A 16,857-nucleotide genomic window follows, 5' to 3' on the forward strand; every position below is an offset into this window, starting at 1 on the left:
TTCTGACACCATCTTGAGATAGAAGTTACCACTTTTCCAATGCTTCTTTATCAAATGTTCAAAACACATAAGCTTCCTGTCCATGCTATGAACTGCTTCCATTTGAAAACTAAGGAGCCCTATAAAGGGGCTGTCAATTTTGATTGATTGTTTGGGGAAGGATGAATTTGATTTTTTTTTTTTTTTGCTCCTTTCAATGTATATGTATTTTTCCTCTGTTTCTGACAACAAATAGAGCTTCTTAATAAGAAGATGTGGGTAATAATTACAAAGCTTGAGTTGCTTTCATTTTGTGTACTTCAAGTAAATTCAAATTTACTATCTTATTTTCCTAGAAAACAAGCTAAACCATAATAAAGGGTTTTTCTTATCTTTCTAAAATACATTCAAATTAAGACTCCAAATCTTCTTTCCTTAAAATGGAAATTAACTTTTTGAACAAAACAATAGTCATATACATTTGATGCCTAGTCTTTGAAGGACCATCAGTACTTCCTAAGATAATACTTCAAAATATTTCCGCTGAAGTAACCAGAACATTTCATAAACTTCATTTAGTACAAGAAAGTGGCTGATGAAGGATGAGAGCCAGGCTTCAACTCTTAACTCTAACCTTAACGTTTGCTTTGCTTCTTCTCAATTGCTTTCCCCAATGTTTATGATTGAAAATCTAAGCAGCATTCAAAAAATCCAGGGAGGCAGAAGTTACTGTAATGCTAGTGAATACTCATACTTATTAATATATCTAACACATCTTTTAACTGTAGGAAAGAGTTGGTCATGAGCTGAAAATTACAATCCAAGGTAACTGGAACGAAGAGAGCATATTTCTAGAACAGAATCATTTTCTCCTGTCCTTCGAATTTGTTCAGTCTAAAGATTCTTTTTTAAAATTTTTCTCCTGGTTTTGGGGATTGAACCCAAGGGCACTCTAACACTGAGCTATATCTTCAGCCCTCTATTTTGCACTTTGAGAAAGGGTCTTGCTAAGTTGCTGAAGTTCTCAATAAGTTTAAGTCTGATCTTGAACTTGCAATCCCCTTGCCTTAGCCTCCTGAGTCACTGGGATTCCATGTGTGAGCCACCTCACCTTGTTAATTTCTTTTTAACTTGGGGCCTAATCACAAAATCTAAGATCTGAGGATCTCCAATGAACTAGTTAGACCCAGGTAATATGCCTAATATTTCTATGTTCTTGTTGTATACATTTCATAATCTCTCTCATCTACCTACATGTGACATGGCATAGACAGGTAGAAAAAAAGCAAAAAAAATACAAGAAAATAGTGTTATAATACAGCATACAAAAAATAAAGATGGGAAACTGGGTTTCAAGTTCTGAAACTTAATCTCTCCCTCTATGCTCTCATGTTTTGAAATCTCTCCATTTGACCTGGAGAGGCTATATTTAATTGTTTCTTACAGTCTAGTATGTTTTGTGCTGGAACTCCATGTGACACTAACATCTCACATTTTCTTCCTTTCAGTATCCTCTCCTTACATTATACTCTTCTCTCCACCTTTACACCAAACCCTCCGAACTACCCTCATGCATGCATAATAGTATTTTAATTGATGTGTCTTTCCACTTTAAGCAAATCATAGTTATAAAATTCTTACTCCAAGGGTGTGTTAACCACTTACAAGCTGTATAATTCTGAAGTTACTTAACATCTCTGAACCTCACTAGAAACAATAATACCTAGGAGGTATGTATTATTCTCTGTGGGAGAAACAGAATTGACACATAGGGCAACATTAGTGCCTGAATAGAATAGATATCTAAAAATGGTTGTTACTACCACAGGAGGGGCACAATGGTATGAACAGTGAAACTGACAAGACTTCTCATAAGATGAAAGAAAACAAATTGAACTTGAGAAGATTTCAGATGAAGAAAAGTAAATATTACAATGAAAAGAAAAACAGCTGAGTGTGGTGGCACATGCTGATAATCCCAGCACCTTAGAGGCTGAGGCAGGAAGATCACAAGGTCAAAGCCAACCTCAACAATCTAACAAAGCCCTAAGCAACTTAGCAAAACCCTGTCTCAAAATAAAAAATAAAGCTGGGCACAGTGGTGCACGCCTGTAATCCCAGTGGCTTGGGAGGCTGAGGCAGGAGGATCGCAAGTTCAAAGTCAGCCTCAGCAACTGTGAAGCACTAAGCAACTCGGGGAGACCCTGTCTCTAAATAAAATACAAAAAAGGCTGGGAATGTGGCTCAGTCCCTGAGTTCAATCCCATACCCCTAAATAAATAAATAAATAAATGGGGCTGGGGATGTGGCTCGGTGGTTAAGTACTCCTGGGTTCAGTCTCTAGTACCAAAAGAAAATGAAAGAAAAACAGAGCCTACAGCATTGGAACTATAATTCTCCAGGTTACTGTACTTAGTTTGCTATAACAGAGCTCTGAAGCAATTAATGGAAATTCCCAGTTTGTTGAAAAAAGCAAAACCCAGTCCTTGTTGAGAAACAATTTTGAAAGGTACCCAAATTCTCCACTAAGAATATTAAGAAATAATCCCCATCTTGTTAGTAGCCTAATACACAAAAATGGCAACATTTCTCTCTCTTTTCCTTGTTTTGGTATTAGTCTTCAAGTACAACAGAATTGAATTAATCATAATCATTGTTTTGGACATCATTGGTCTTAAATGGCCCAATTTTATTTACTTCCTTAGCACTTTAGTAAGTGATTAAAGTAAGACTTTAGTCTTACTTTAGTAAGACTACTAATAGTAAGTGACTACTAATAACAAAACAAGCACTCCTGATCCTGCTGCCCACACAAACACTGGCAGCACAGCGTTACCCTTGAACCCAGATCTTCTCAGGGACTGGCCATGCTAGCTGCCTTCAGAGACTTTATCACTGCAAATAGGAGCCTACTGGTTAATTGAGCCATTCAAACTTCAGAGAGTTACAGGTAATGAAAGTCTAGAATGTTTAATTGGAAAACTCATACCATGATTATTTGTACAGTATTAGTTAACGAAGGTAAGTTTAACTTTTAATTATTTCAATTAAGTTATTTCTAGAAGAGTTACTTAGAGAATTTCCTTATCTGTTCCATTAGTTAGAAAACATGGATTCCAAGTGGGGCAATGTATGACAGGTAAAAGACCTAATGGTTTATATAATTAAACTGCTCTTCTTCACAATTATTCAAATTTTGAGGGAACTTCATACACAGTTGAATGATCGTATCTGATACAAGGCTAGTGCTGACAAACCTAAAAGGGAATTATTTCTTCCAGGAGATTCACTGAGACTCACTCTCATCAGCTCTTATTTCTGGCAACTTGATAATACAATTTCCATTTGAGAAAATTTTCTGTTATTTAGAAAATACCTCCTCCCAAAACCAAGCACCAAACATTCCACCCACATTTTTCTCCTAATAAATAAACACAAATCACATCTGCACATCTTAGCTACCACACTAGCCGAAGGCTTCTTCCTCAATAGCAGTTGTGGCCACCATTGTGAGCCACGATTTATAAATATCCAGAGTGAAAGTCATTCATTTGCCTTGGTTTAGAAACCATGCAGACCCCCAAAGAGTTCTTTAAGCGAATGTAAGTACGTACTTCAAAAACAAAAAACAATCTAGTTAGTTTAATTTACTCTAGTAAATTAGATATTTTATCTGCTATAACTATAATATAGCCTGCAATCCCCACGATAATGAATACTTCTTTTGTTTTTTCAAATTAAGAGCTAAACATCATGCTATGTGCATTTAAACCTTTGGAAAACATAACTGTTGATGAAACAGTTTACTGAAATAATCATTGTTGATTAGAATTTGTTCAACATTACCTCTTGGAAATATCTGCAGAGGCTCTATTAACTGTCCATTTACTTGCTGTTCCATTACTGTGGAATAATACTGCAAAGAGATTACAGAAAAAGATTACTCAGTAATGTATGAATACTGGAACAGACACTTAGGGGTTATTTAACTCATATTACTGTTGCAGTCTGTTGATATACACATATCAGCCTTGAGAATACTTTCCCCCTTTCTGTGTACTGAAATGACTACAGTGAATCTATTCAGGACCGAAAGTCCAGTACAGAGCGCTATCCACTAAACTGCCATTTTACCTTTACAAGTCTTAAGACTACATATTAGTTTTTGGTTTAAGAAATATTTTAATGAAATATATTTAAAATGACACAAAAAGCATTTTAATGGAAATTTCTCAAATTGCCTGTTGTCCTTTTCCCTTGGATTCTGGAAGGCAAAATGACAAAGTTTCACCTCTGGCTTTGATGTACTAGCTAGTTAATCAAACATTACGCATATTTGAGTGTAAAACCTACAGATAGTGAAAAATCTAAGTCACAGGGACTGTGGAACCATCAAGGAAGATATGACTCATCCAAAGAATAATAGGATTAATATGATAAAAGCGAGTCTAATTTCATAATGTGTTAGCTTTATAAACACTTTAGAATAAACCAAATTTCACTGTAATATTATGGTGCTAAGTAAAATCCAAATCCTTCATAAACACAAATCATTAAGTAGTTTGTACTGGGCCTGATTCCCATTTCCTTGATATGCTAGTTGGTGCACACATGCCCACCTAACTCAGGGGTGGCTTCTGTGTTCTCACTTATCTTAATGCTGGACAAACAGCAAAATTATGTTCTCAGTGGAAAAATAGCAACGATGAAAACCACTGATTTTGTGCTTTGAGAGGCTGTAAAAAGAACTCCTCTTTCATCCTTGCTATTTCTATACTTAAAACATATTATTTGCACAACTTCAAGAAACATATTCCTTGATTGTCATCCTTTGCTGACATTCTAAAAAAGTTTCCATTTAGAAGACATACATAGGGCTGAGGATATAGCTCGGATGGTAAAGTGCTTGTCTCGCACACATGAGGCCCTGGGTTCGATCCCCAGCATCACACACACAAAAAAGAAGAAGAGATATATATATATGTCTCCTTATTTCTTTTATGAACATTAAAATTATTACAAGACCAAGGTTTTTTTCCTTAGGAATAAAGAAGAGTCATAAAATTCTACATCATCTTGGGAATTATAAGTTAATAAGCCTATGCCTTTTGCCACAGCAACAAATAAGGTAAGGGTGGGTTTTTTAATATCTGTGGACTGATATGAGTGTCCCCTGCTCTGCAAGGCTTTCAAACCGTAAAGGAATGTGATCCTTTCCTTCTATGGGACTAAAAATTTACACACCTACAGCGTAAAGACATGCAACACGTTCTATGAATAGAACTAAGGCAATGTCTTTCAGGAGACTCTGTTCATCAAAACCACAGAAATACAGCACTCGCCATTACTCAAATAGTGATGACAAGTAAGTGAAATATCAATCATGTTGGCTGTCAACCTTTTGGGACAGCAATAACTGTTAACAAGTAGTCTGGAAAAATTGTCCGAAAATGACTTGTCCTCGGCACATAAGTATTTGAGGTTTCCATGGAAAATTAAGATGCCAGTGGCTATTTGGAACATTGCTCAGGTATTCTTTTTAATGGGAAATTTGCCGGTTATTGATCCACAGCATGTACCCCCTTGCTTCTGGAAGGCTGCAAGCAACTTTCCAATCAGTGGCTGTCAAAAAAATTACTGCCTTTTTATACTGATACAAGACAACAGCAGTGGTGGTGTTCTCCTATTGTTAATGCTCTTCTTTAATTAACTGCTATGTACAATAGGTTAGTAATTCCAGTTACTATTTCATCACCATCCTAGAAATAAAAAAAAAATCAAATATCCTTATGCTTTATCTAACAAATTAATTATAGACTTGTCTGAAATTGGTGCTTGGGGTCAAGTTTGAAAACAAATAACCTCAAAAGTAAAGGGTCAGAATAGGTGCAATGCATTTTTTTCCTACTATAAAACCTTGCATGCATGAAATTGACCTGTTTTCCAGCTTTATTTATTTATCTCACAAAACAAATAAATAAAAATGGTTTCCTTTCATTTTAGGTATGTGCAGACCCAACTAGCAAATAACATATACTTTTATAGCCATTGTGAGAAGTATTAAGCAATCTATGATTAACATAATCTTTGTAATATGATTTGTAGTATGATTAACCTTATCATAGTTATGATATATGCTACTTACCAATTTACCTAGAGCAGTTAGTTCCCCCCCTTCTTTTTTACAGCCTTTCCAAATCCAAGTCTATTTCCTTCCTCCTGCTGACATATTGGGTTAGTCTGTGTTTGAATGAATGAGGAATCTTGCATTCCACAGAGCAAATTCACCATAAAGGACACACCATGAAGTATGGCAACCAAACCCACAGTATGGACTCACTGCACACAGCTGACCTCTGACAGGCAGGTCTGATGAGGGACAGGTGAACACCAAGAAGGTACCAGGCCTCAGAGCTCTGGCCACTGCAGATGCAGCGTTCCCTATGGAACAAGGATAAAATGTGGCATATGTGTGGTACATTTCAGCATACAGCAGTCCCACCAGACTACAAGGCCTTGCTGCCCAGTAAGATGAGCAAGGCACTTGGCGGAGTGAGAGGGCTCACTCCCAGTGGTCAGCACTAGCTGAATCCTAGCACATGATCCCAGAGAAGCAACAGCTGTAAGTGAAGATGAGGTCTACCCAGAGGACTGCTGTAAGACTCACATGAGAACAAAAGACATCAACTAATAAACTGCAAAGCGAGCCATTTTCAGATCTTGATTCTCTCTCCATGTCTTTTTAGTATACTCTTTAAGGGGATTCTCTCCAATTTGATTTTAAATAGTGATAAGAATAATCAGTGATGACAAAGGTAAGGCTTCTACTAACCAGAAACAAAAGAGAAAACAAACTTAACAAAAAAAACAAAACCCTTAAAACTTATACACCAAGATACATGACTTGAACAGAAAAGTGACAAAACGACCAGCAACAGTAACAAGGCCACAACTTACAAACAACTTCTTTATCTTAACCTCTATAATCCTGCCTTGGTTTTTATTACCCCAAGACAAAGCTCTGCACACAGTAGGTGCTCAATAAATATTTACTGATTGAAATAGGGTTAAATCCTGATTTTGTCACTCATTAACTTGTGTAACCTTCTGCAGTCATTTAACCTTACTGAACAAACTTAGTTTTCTTCAAATGAGCATAAAAATATCTACCCTGTCACAAAGAATTATTATGTGACTCAAAAATTAAACTGAAAGTAATAGAATTAAAAGGCACGTTAAACCATAATGAAATATTAGTTAGAAATGAAAAAGTGAACCTCTAACAGTGAAGCAATATTAAGCACAGTACTTTCCATCTTAGACCTGTTGTAGCATTCAAAAATGCAAACATATGTGTAGAAAGTACAGAATGTTGTGCTCAAACTGAATATATGAGCAGCAGTTCTAAAATGTGTCTTCTGCTACTATGCCTTGCATAATCTGTCACATGCAGTAATTGCAGCAATAATCAATAAGCTAACTGGGTAAAAGATTAATCAGTTTTGCAGTTGCTAATGGAATCTCCAGTACCAGGCTCATATTAGTTTCAGAGTCCCTCTGAGATGTTCTTCAAAATCCTTAAGCAATTTTAATAAGGATGTGACAAAGTTTAGCATAGTTATCCAAAAATCTAATTAATTTCAAACAGAAGGCCAGATTCAACAAGGGGATAACAAGAACAATTTTTGGCTTTGTTTTTGTTTGAGAGTTTATCAGACAGTGTTCCTATTTGTTATGAACCTAATTCTAATTATAACAGTACAATTCAATCAATAATTAAATTTTTTTTTCTTCATGGAAATCTGCTGCATAAAAAACTTGAGTTCCAAAACAACACAGTTTAATTTTACGAGGCATAAGTTCTTTATTAAGAAAGAAGAGGGCTGGGGACATGGCTCAGTGGTAGAGTGCTAGCCTCGCATGCTGAGGCCTGGATTCCAAACCCGACACTGCAAAGAGATGAAGGCAGAGATAAAACAACTCTCACCCACTGAACAGCTGTGTGTTAGGCTCAGCACTTCATACTTATGTTCATCCATTCAATCTGTCACACCCCTGTGCATTCTAGGAGTACCATCTCCTCCACTTAACAGATAAAACAAAAGGTTTACCAATAAATAAAGAAAAATGCTCTCAGCAAACAAAATACATGTTTACTATTTGAGAGTTAAAAAATAGGTAATTTCCTATTTCTCATTCCTCAAACATTGAACTAAATAAATGGGACTGCTAGGTAGGCTGCTGACTTTGTCACTTGTGCCCTGTGTGGGTTCAGCCCTGTGCCCTGGCTGGGGACACAGCACAAAGCCATCTGCACAGATGGTGACATCCACTGTCGTTGGTGCCCCCAGCCTTCCACACACCTCTCCAACCACTGCTCTCAGCTTCCTGTGAGTGGCCCTCTGCCCAGCTCTCCTTTAAGTGCAAAGCTCCCCATGGTCCTTCACCAACCTTTTCTTCTCATTACATACTCTCCTTGAGTTACTTCCGCCACTTCAAAGGTTTCAATTACCAAAGGAGTCATTGAGACTAATTAGGAGCTGATGAATCACAAATCTTTATTTCCAGCCCAGATTTCTCTCCTAAGATTTGGAACATACCCCCTTGGTTGTCTTGAGCCTCCTCCAAAGCAACAGATCCCAAATTAAATTCCCTGCCTTCCCCTCCCCTCCCTCGACCCTAAGGGGTCTTCTGCTGACTGGGTTTGCTATATAAGCCCAGTTTTCCAAACCATAAATCAAAGTAATTCAGATCATCTCTTTCCTTGTCTCCACATTCCATCACCAGGCTTATTAACATCACATCCTCCCCACTTCCCAAATCTATTACCTTCTCAACAGTCCTGTGGCCTCCACTGTCTTTCACATAAAACAGCCCCCTAAATAGCTTCTGTGCTTCAAATTTACTCCCCCAAGCCACCTTCCAGAGAAAAGAAATGTGGCCCTGTCATTTCCCGTACCCTCAAGCTAAGGCCCTCCAAGATCTGACCCACCTCCCTCCCCACCATCCAAACAGACTGAATCTTGTAGGCAGCTCCAGACATCCAATACTGCTAAGCCTTCAAGCATACTGTTCCCTGTGACAGGAGCACTCTTCCTAGTTGAGAAGCCTCCTCTGTCCCCAAAGCTAGATTAGGTGGGCCTTTGTGCTCACGGAGCACCTACTGCCTAAGCATACCGCATCATTTATCACTCTGCCTGATAATGATGAGTTTTCTAGTCCCCTCATACTGGTCTCCGTTTTCTCTCTGCGACTCTCCCAACAACCCTGAGGAGGACACGAACTATGTGCTCCCAGTGCCCCACCACCCAGCAGAGCGCTTGGCGGAGTGCCGCCATCTAGTGAACACTGCTCTTAGGAAACCGGCTATACACAGGTGAGTGAGCAAATCAGCAAGCAAGTGAGCTCAAGCCCAGGCCTCAGTTTACTAGTCATGTGGACCTAGAGAAAGGCACAGAGTTGTGCCTCAGTATCCTCAGTTATAAAAATGGGAAGAACACCCACCTTGTTCACCTTATAAAGGTACAAAGAAGGTCAAAATTAAAAGAGATTATAAATGGGATGCCTTCTTACAAAAGTCCTTGAAACAGGGCACAGTGCCCTGAATCTCCCATCTCCAAGCAGGAGCACCTAGAAGCAAAGTGTTCATGATGACAGGGGGATGTGGAAACCACTAAACGAGATCACTGGAAATGTTTGGACCAAGTATAGAGGTAATTTTAACTAACTGGCTTATTGAGGTTGAGTCTGTATCCCCTACCTTGTCCATAATCACTACAGTATTATGAATAATAAAATACAGTAGTGGGGTATCAAGAGGAAGACTGCCTGTTTCTCTTTTGGAAACTCGTCAAGAGCAGGGACCTTGTCTTGTATATTTTATTATCTCACAAGGCAGAGGTATTAACCTGGGATCTATATGGGCTTTAGGAGATCCTAAAAGCTCAGACTGTATGTGTGATGTTGCCTTATGTGGATTTTCTTGGAAAAGATTAAAGAAGTTCCCTCAGATTTTCAAAAAAGGACGTGTCTCCAAAACCTTTGGAGACCACTGCTGTCGAGTGCCCAGCATGCAGCAGGTGCTGCACAGGCCTTCCCAGGGAGGAAGTGTGCAGACAGCAACTGCTCTCACTGGCCAACCTTTGAACTCACTCACGAAGGACTCATCAGGCCCCGTTAGTGTTCTTCCCTACATTCATAAGGGGACAAGTTCCTAAATTTCTCCTTAACACATCTTCTAACAGACAACATAATTGGTGGAGTTTTTTCATTGATGAGGAATACACACGCTGGATTTTTCCCACTAATGATAAAATTTTCAAATTCCTCTTTTGTCAATACTGCAAGCATACCCCATTATATGTAGCTCAGTCAGTAATTACAGCAATAATCAATAAACTAACCAACTATTTGCAGTCCATAGTTAATTTATTAGTTTCCCAGTGAAGAATCCAACAATGTTAACTCTGTCAAACGGGCCACAAATTCGATTACGACACTCCTTAGACATGTCATCAGCTATGCCTTCTCTCAATCACTTCTTATGCTTTACAGTAAGAGGCTTTTCCTCTGTGATGCTGACCTCTCACAAAACACATAACTGCCCCAGTGGTCAAAAATACATGAAGCCAATCTAGTTTGCACACCAAATCAGTGGTTACATTTCCTCACCTGGCTTCAGGTCTCCCAGTTCCCTAATAATTACTGTCCTGCCTCCGGGAGACGACAGTGTGCACAGCTCTTCTTTAACTGACTCCAGACCAAGGGCCCACATGTGGCCATGGACTGAATACATGATGAGAAGGAATATCACAAAGAATGTCTTCCAGTGAAAAGGTCAACAAGGAATAACTCTGGGGCCTGTTGTATAATCTACTGTTACTGGATAAATATATTTATTAATGATTTAAAGTGAAAATGACAGCAAGTTGGCCAAGTTTAATGACAACACTATTTGTTTCAGATAGTAAAACCATAAAGGACTTTTGGGAGCTCCAGATGGTCTTAATAGAAGTTGGGCAGCCAACAGCAGATGAAATTCAACTTGGCTAAGTTTAAGGTAATATGCATTGGCAGTAGGAGTTTAAATTTGTATACAGCAATGGATCCAGAACTTCTGGGATCCTCTCCCGATGAGGCTTGCTGAAGCTTTCCAGGGTCCTCATCATGGTTAACCTGAGGCAATGTCTACACTGACCTTTCACCTAATTTCTAGGCTGCTGGGATTCTACAGTTCTTCTAATGTTGATGTTTAAACAGTAGCTTCAGGGAACCTGCCACTTAAATAAAGCAGGACCATGAGGCCAGAGAGACAGCAGACAGAGCAGGACTTTCCTTTATAAACAGGCTGCACTGAGCCCTTCACAGAGATGGAGCTAAACTGAGAGCAGAGCCAAAGATGACAAAATACTGGTGGTTCAAAGCTCCTGTTCCAGTAGTCCGGAGTGTCCTGATGCATGAAGGCTGGGACGTGACTATGCTTTTCCTTTGCTTCCAAAAGCTGCCTAATAAATCACTTGTTAAGGCAAATCTGAGTATGCTTCTGCACCACACCACCAAACATGCTCCAACATATTTCACAATGGGAGCTAAAGATGGGGATGCTGCCTTTTTATCACTATTCCAAAGGTATCCAAGGCTCCCGAAAGACACAGAGAAGAAGATTAAAATATCTGCCTCTGAAAACAAGGATAAGAAAACAAAACAAAACTTAACTTATGGCTTGGTACATGCTGTTATTTGAGTAAATAAACTGAATAATTTTCAAACAGATTCTTTGCTTCAGTTTCCCTTTCTTGCTCTTTTGATCATTTGTCTGCCCTGCCTGAGGAATACACTGTATCATCAGCTGTTCAGGTGTATTCATGAAATTTGGGACTCACCACTCACTGAAGGCCGAGCTGATTTTGTTACCTCACAGTAAGTTCAAATATGGCCCTATTTAATATGGGGTAGACATAAAAGCACCATGTAAAAAACGAGAGTCCAACCTTTTAGCTCTTTGAAGAAGACCCTAGGGTTGTTAAACATTCAGCTCCTAAATGGGCAACAAATTTTGTGGTAAAACTCAGCCCTGTCAGTAAGAACAAGATTTGTAAAACTTCAGAAGCCCGTAGACTATTTTTGGCATTCTTGTTTAAATTCGGGTGCACTGGCATTCTAGTAAAAAGCATATTTCTTACCACAAGGAAAAAAAGGGAGCATTTGCAAAGCTTCTTCAGTGAAACTTTAGTAGATACCAAAACAAAAACCTGACTTAAAATAGGCAGCTTGAAGACGCTGGGAACATGTGCCCAGGTCTCCTGTTAACTAGCCAAGTGGCCTCCAACCCACCTCTGAATCTGATCTCAGTTGCACTCAATGTACCTTAAAATCAAAGAGGTAGACAGGACCTTTAAGGTTCCCTTCCAACTCTACCTGAGTAACTGCTTGATTTTAGAGGCAATCTCCAAGTTATGCATACTAGGAAAAAGCTAATCACAGCCCTATTTACAAGATGCTCCACAGGTCACAACTACTTTCCCCTTGTGGTACCCAGGGTCTAACAAGGTACTCTATGGTCAAGTATACCAAAGGGAATACTTACACTTCATTAAAACACAAGGTCTCTGCCATAATGGGAAACATTACAGTAAAACTCATCCCATACTCTCTGGCAATGTGGGAAAATAGTATAAACAGAGAATGGGCAAAATGAAGAAAATTATTCTTATTAATACTATGCTCCATTCATACAGGCCTCTCAGCATCCACAGAATCAATGCAAAAACAAGCCCTTACTAGACACAGGATTTAGCAGAAACAAATGTGAATATATCTATCAAAGCAAGATGCTGAATTCTTCAATGAATGATCACCCACAAAAGGAGGTCAGCATTAAAATAACCCCCTCCTAGAAGTGGGCCTCAATAGCACTACCAGACAACAAAAGTGAACTGCTAGGAGAAAAGCAGCATACCATTTTCAATGTTTCTAGAAAATGAGAGGGGGAATAAGCACAACAACAACAAAATTTAAACTACATTAAAGGAATATTTAACAGGGTCCTTTAAATAATTAGCAATGATCAGGTATTTAGTTTTCAGAATATGTAGATTGTGTGTATTTTTTTCTAATAAAGCATTTCAAATTCTAATTAAAAAAATACTTTATGGAGGAATTAAAAAGATACAATGGTGTCAGAGGAAAAGCCAGGATCCCAGAAGTGGAATATTCTAACAACATAACTTACAAGAAACTACGCTATAAAAACAGATTGTTGATTAACACAAACTCATAACAAAATGCAGAGAGCTCTCACAATGGCACTGCAATAACACTTGGCTGCTGAATTCTTTCAATACATTAAATATCTCCTTGGAGACCAAATTACTTTACATTTTCTTAAAAGACAATTTATTATAGCTTTGTTTTCTTCTCATTATCTCTTAAAAATATATCGAATGAAGTAAAGAATACAACTTGTAAATAACTTACATAAAACGGTACTAATGTGTGACAACTGACTTCAGTTTAATATGTAGGTTATTATTTAACAGTGCACAACAACCTATTGTCATGACAAATCCTTACTACTACAATATTCCACATGTCACATGTATCAAAAACCACTGTATGCCACTATTATAGCACTCATAAAATTAACAGCCTCAGGCAGCTAGCGATTTAAATAATTGATAAGTTTTCAATTAAAAAGGCAACATTTTCAAGTCTAATACAAAAATCTATTTAAATTACTGATAAAAACTTACACTTGTGTTGGCCCAAAGACAGAAAATGCTTACATCTGAGGGGGACGTAATTTAGCAAGTTTTAACTCAGATGTTGCAATTTTTTTCCCCAATTCTTATACAGAGATCTAGGCTGTGTATTCACTTAACCTTTGTAATCAAAGGAAAAGAATGATTAGAGGACTAATGGTAAAAATGTCCCTACTTTTGCTTTTCCTCATATGGCTTTTAAATAAATACTAAGGTGACCACAATTGAATACCATATGAAAATCTAAGCTGCTTCATTTTTTCACAATAAAAAGATGGTCCTCCATCAGTATCTTCCCTATGCCACTATACCAAATCCTGCAATCAAACTTGCTCAGAGCCAAACTGAAGCGAAAAAACAAAGACCAACGCAAAATTTTTTTATGGCAAAACTGAATCCCAAAGGAATTTCCAACCAGAGGAACCAAAACAGACCAAAATGATAGCCAGCCCATGTAGTTTGTGCTTTCTAAACACTCGTTACCTTTTGAATGCTTGTTGAGAGCCTGACTCTACATAAACAAAGGGTATGTGATGGCAGGGGCAACAAGTAGAGGAGGAAAAAAAAATCCACTTAAGTTTTAAATGACTTAAAACGTGTTCTCTCTCAGCAATATTTTCAATTCACTTCAAAATATTTTGCTGAGTGGTGGAGTACTGCCTAATGTGTACAAGGCCTTGGGTTCAATTTTAAGAACCACAAAAAGTAAAAACTTATTTTTTCCCCCACTGAAATAGCATCAAAAAAAAAAAAATCAGAGCTTTACCTTAATACATTAAAATTTGAGAATGGGGCTCAGGTTCCTACCTATGAATTTTTGTTAGGTGAATTAATGAGAAAACTCTGATCCAATCAGTCAGACCACAACCTACCAACCAGTGACAATTCATGATAAAGTTTTCAATCATCCACAGAAAAATAAGAAAAAACAAGAATCAAGTAGTGAGTGATACATAAAACTAATACTCACTTTAATGAAATTATCACTGTTATTTGTGAGATTATGCCCTGCCCACTGTTTTACTCTTTAAATCACTACCACTATTTTTCTTTGCTAATAAAATAATGATAATAGAGAATTTTTATTAGTTTACTTATTTCATTAGTGTTTCTATTTGGCAAAATTAAAAGTTACTGTGCCTCTCTGTCCCCTAACCTGAAAATGAAAAATTGATTGATTCATGAAAGCCAAACATTTGGGGATGAGTGAACTGGATGATCTCTTTTTGGACTAAAAAGTACCTATTAAGAAATCTTGGGAACTTCTAAATTTAAGGACCTGTAATGTAAGGTTGGTGATCATGACTAATATTTTTCTACAACACAAAATAATTAAACATTCCATTTGAAAAAAATAACCAGAAGTTCTAAGGACTATTTTGTTCATATACTATAGCTAAGGTATTATATAAACACAAATTACTTGGAATTTAATAATGGTGATAAATTTTTTTAAAAACCTAGTATGAATTTGCAAGATGGTGGACAGGAGAGAGGCAGTGGAAAACCATGAGTGAGTGCAGGCTTTGGCGTTAGGAGAGGCTGGACTTAAATTCAGTATTTCTAAACTAGTCCTGAGACTTTGGGCATGTCTCTCAATCACAGTTTCCTCATTTACAAAACATGGAATGTGGTATCTATCTCAGAGTGATTATTAAATTAAAAAAAGGAAGAAGAAGAAACAACAACTCGGGCATTTAATTTACATAGCATGCACTCAGAGAGGGAAATGATTATTATTATCCCTATGATCACACTTACCAACATTTTTCAAAAAGCACAATTAGTTATGATCTTCTAAAAAGGACGTTATCTCTTATGGGTGGGTATGCTGAATACTTAATGAAAACATATTGATGTCTGTTCTCTGTCAAGGATGTGAGAAAAATAGAACCCATCTGTGTGTGTGTTTTCTAAAAATAAGAATGTCCCATTCCCAGGAGAGTTAGCCAATCTATCAATACTAGTGCTAGACCTTTCTGAAGACAATCCTACTCTGCCTTTCAAGTACTGATGAGTTCAGCTCTAAATTCTCAGTACACAAAGACTCCCACATAAGTTAATGGGAAGTCAATGGGAAATTGACTTTTCCTACTCTGTGCTGGTTGGAATGCAACGCTCTGTTAATCATGCCATCCTTCTTGTTCTCTTTCCTCCTACCCTAAATTAAAACTATTGGCGGAAACCCATACAGATAGTTTACAGTTTTCATTACAATGAAACAATGTCCTGGTTGAAGCTGAAGTCTATCAGAAACCTACAACCTAACTGTTGGCTATGATTAGATTCTCAATTCTACCAAGACACCACTTTGCATTTCTACAGAACTTTTAACTTTTCAAAAGGCTTTCACATCTATTATCCCATTTGATCACTACAATGACCCTGTGCAGTAGAAAGGACAAGTATTATTATCTGCAATTGATAGATGAGGCAACTACAGCACTGAAAGGTTAAGTGATCTGCCTGAGGCCAGGAAGCCAGCACAGAGCCTGATCTCCCACTTCCACTCAACACTCTCCAGACCACTGGAAAAGATTTTTGTAAACAGATTCCAAACTTAGATAAAATAAAATAAAATAAAACTTGAGATGAAAGCTCAAATCGGGGCTCAGGAAAGCTATGTCTCTTCATCATCATTGAATTTTTCAAGCTCTAGAAATGTGCCCTTTTCTCTTTCTTATTTATTTCAGTCCCAGACAAGTATTAATACAAATGTTCACAGAGATTTGAAATACAAAAAAAAAAAATCATTTCAGGATATATTCACATCTCTTTGATTTAGTAAGTAACCCTGTGGTTTGTTTTGGGGTGTGGGTAGGAGGATGGGTTGTGCATAAAATAACGGAGAATACATCTTTAAATCCTGTATCCATATTAAGCCTGCAGCTACATTATAACTATAGTCTGGAAGGGTGAAAGAGATCTCCAGTTGAAAGTAGATTTTGAAAAATTTTTAGAGCCCAGGGGTTCGTTTTTAATGAGCCGTTACTTTAAGTACTGCATAAAAAATACAGGAAATTGATAGTCCATTTAGTCTGCACCATACCTAATGCAAAAGTCATTAAGACGCATTATTCTTAATGTTCATGATATGATCAGTAAGTGTCTTTTGAAA

At 37.6% G+C, this 16,857-nt stretch overlaps 1 protein-coding gene across 16 annotated transcripts in view; it reads right to left on the bottom strand.

The window, feature by feature from the left end:
- The window catches only part of Map2k5 (mitogen-activated protein kinase kinase 5), a 243,479-nt gene that overhangs the window by 207,193 nt on the left and 19,429 nt on the right, over positions 1-16,857 (bottom strand). For 14 of the 16 annotated variants that reach the window (XR_007343974.1, XM_015480492.2, XM_048793802.1 and 11 more), the window contains one exon: positions 3,826-3,895. Coding sequence is in view for 15 of the 16 variants with exons in the window: in XM_015480492.2 (XP_015335978.1) it covers positions 3,826-3,895 (70 nt within the window). In the remaining variant the exon portion in view is untranslated. Of the gene's footprint in view, positions 1-3,825; positions 3,896-6,333; positions 8,943-16,857 lie in introns of those variants that run through there. The other 2 variants (XM_048793803.1, XM_048793804.1) reach the window with 2 other exon arrangements.

The sequence above is a fragment of the Marmota marmota genome, unplaced genomic scaffold, assembly GCF_001458135.2.
Source record: "Marmota marmota marmota unplaced genomic scaffold, marMar, whole genome shotgun sequence".
NCBI classification, from domain to species: Eukaryota; Metazoa; Chordata; class Mammalia; order Rodentia; family Sciuridae; genus Marmota; species Marmota marmota.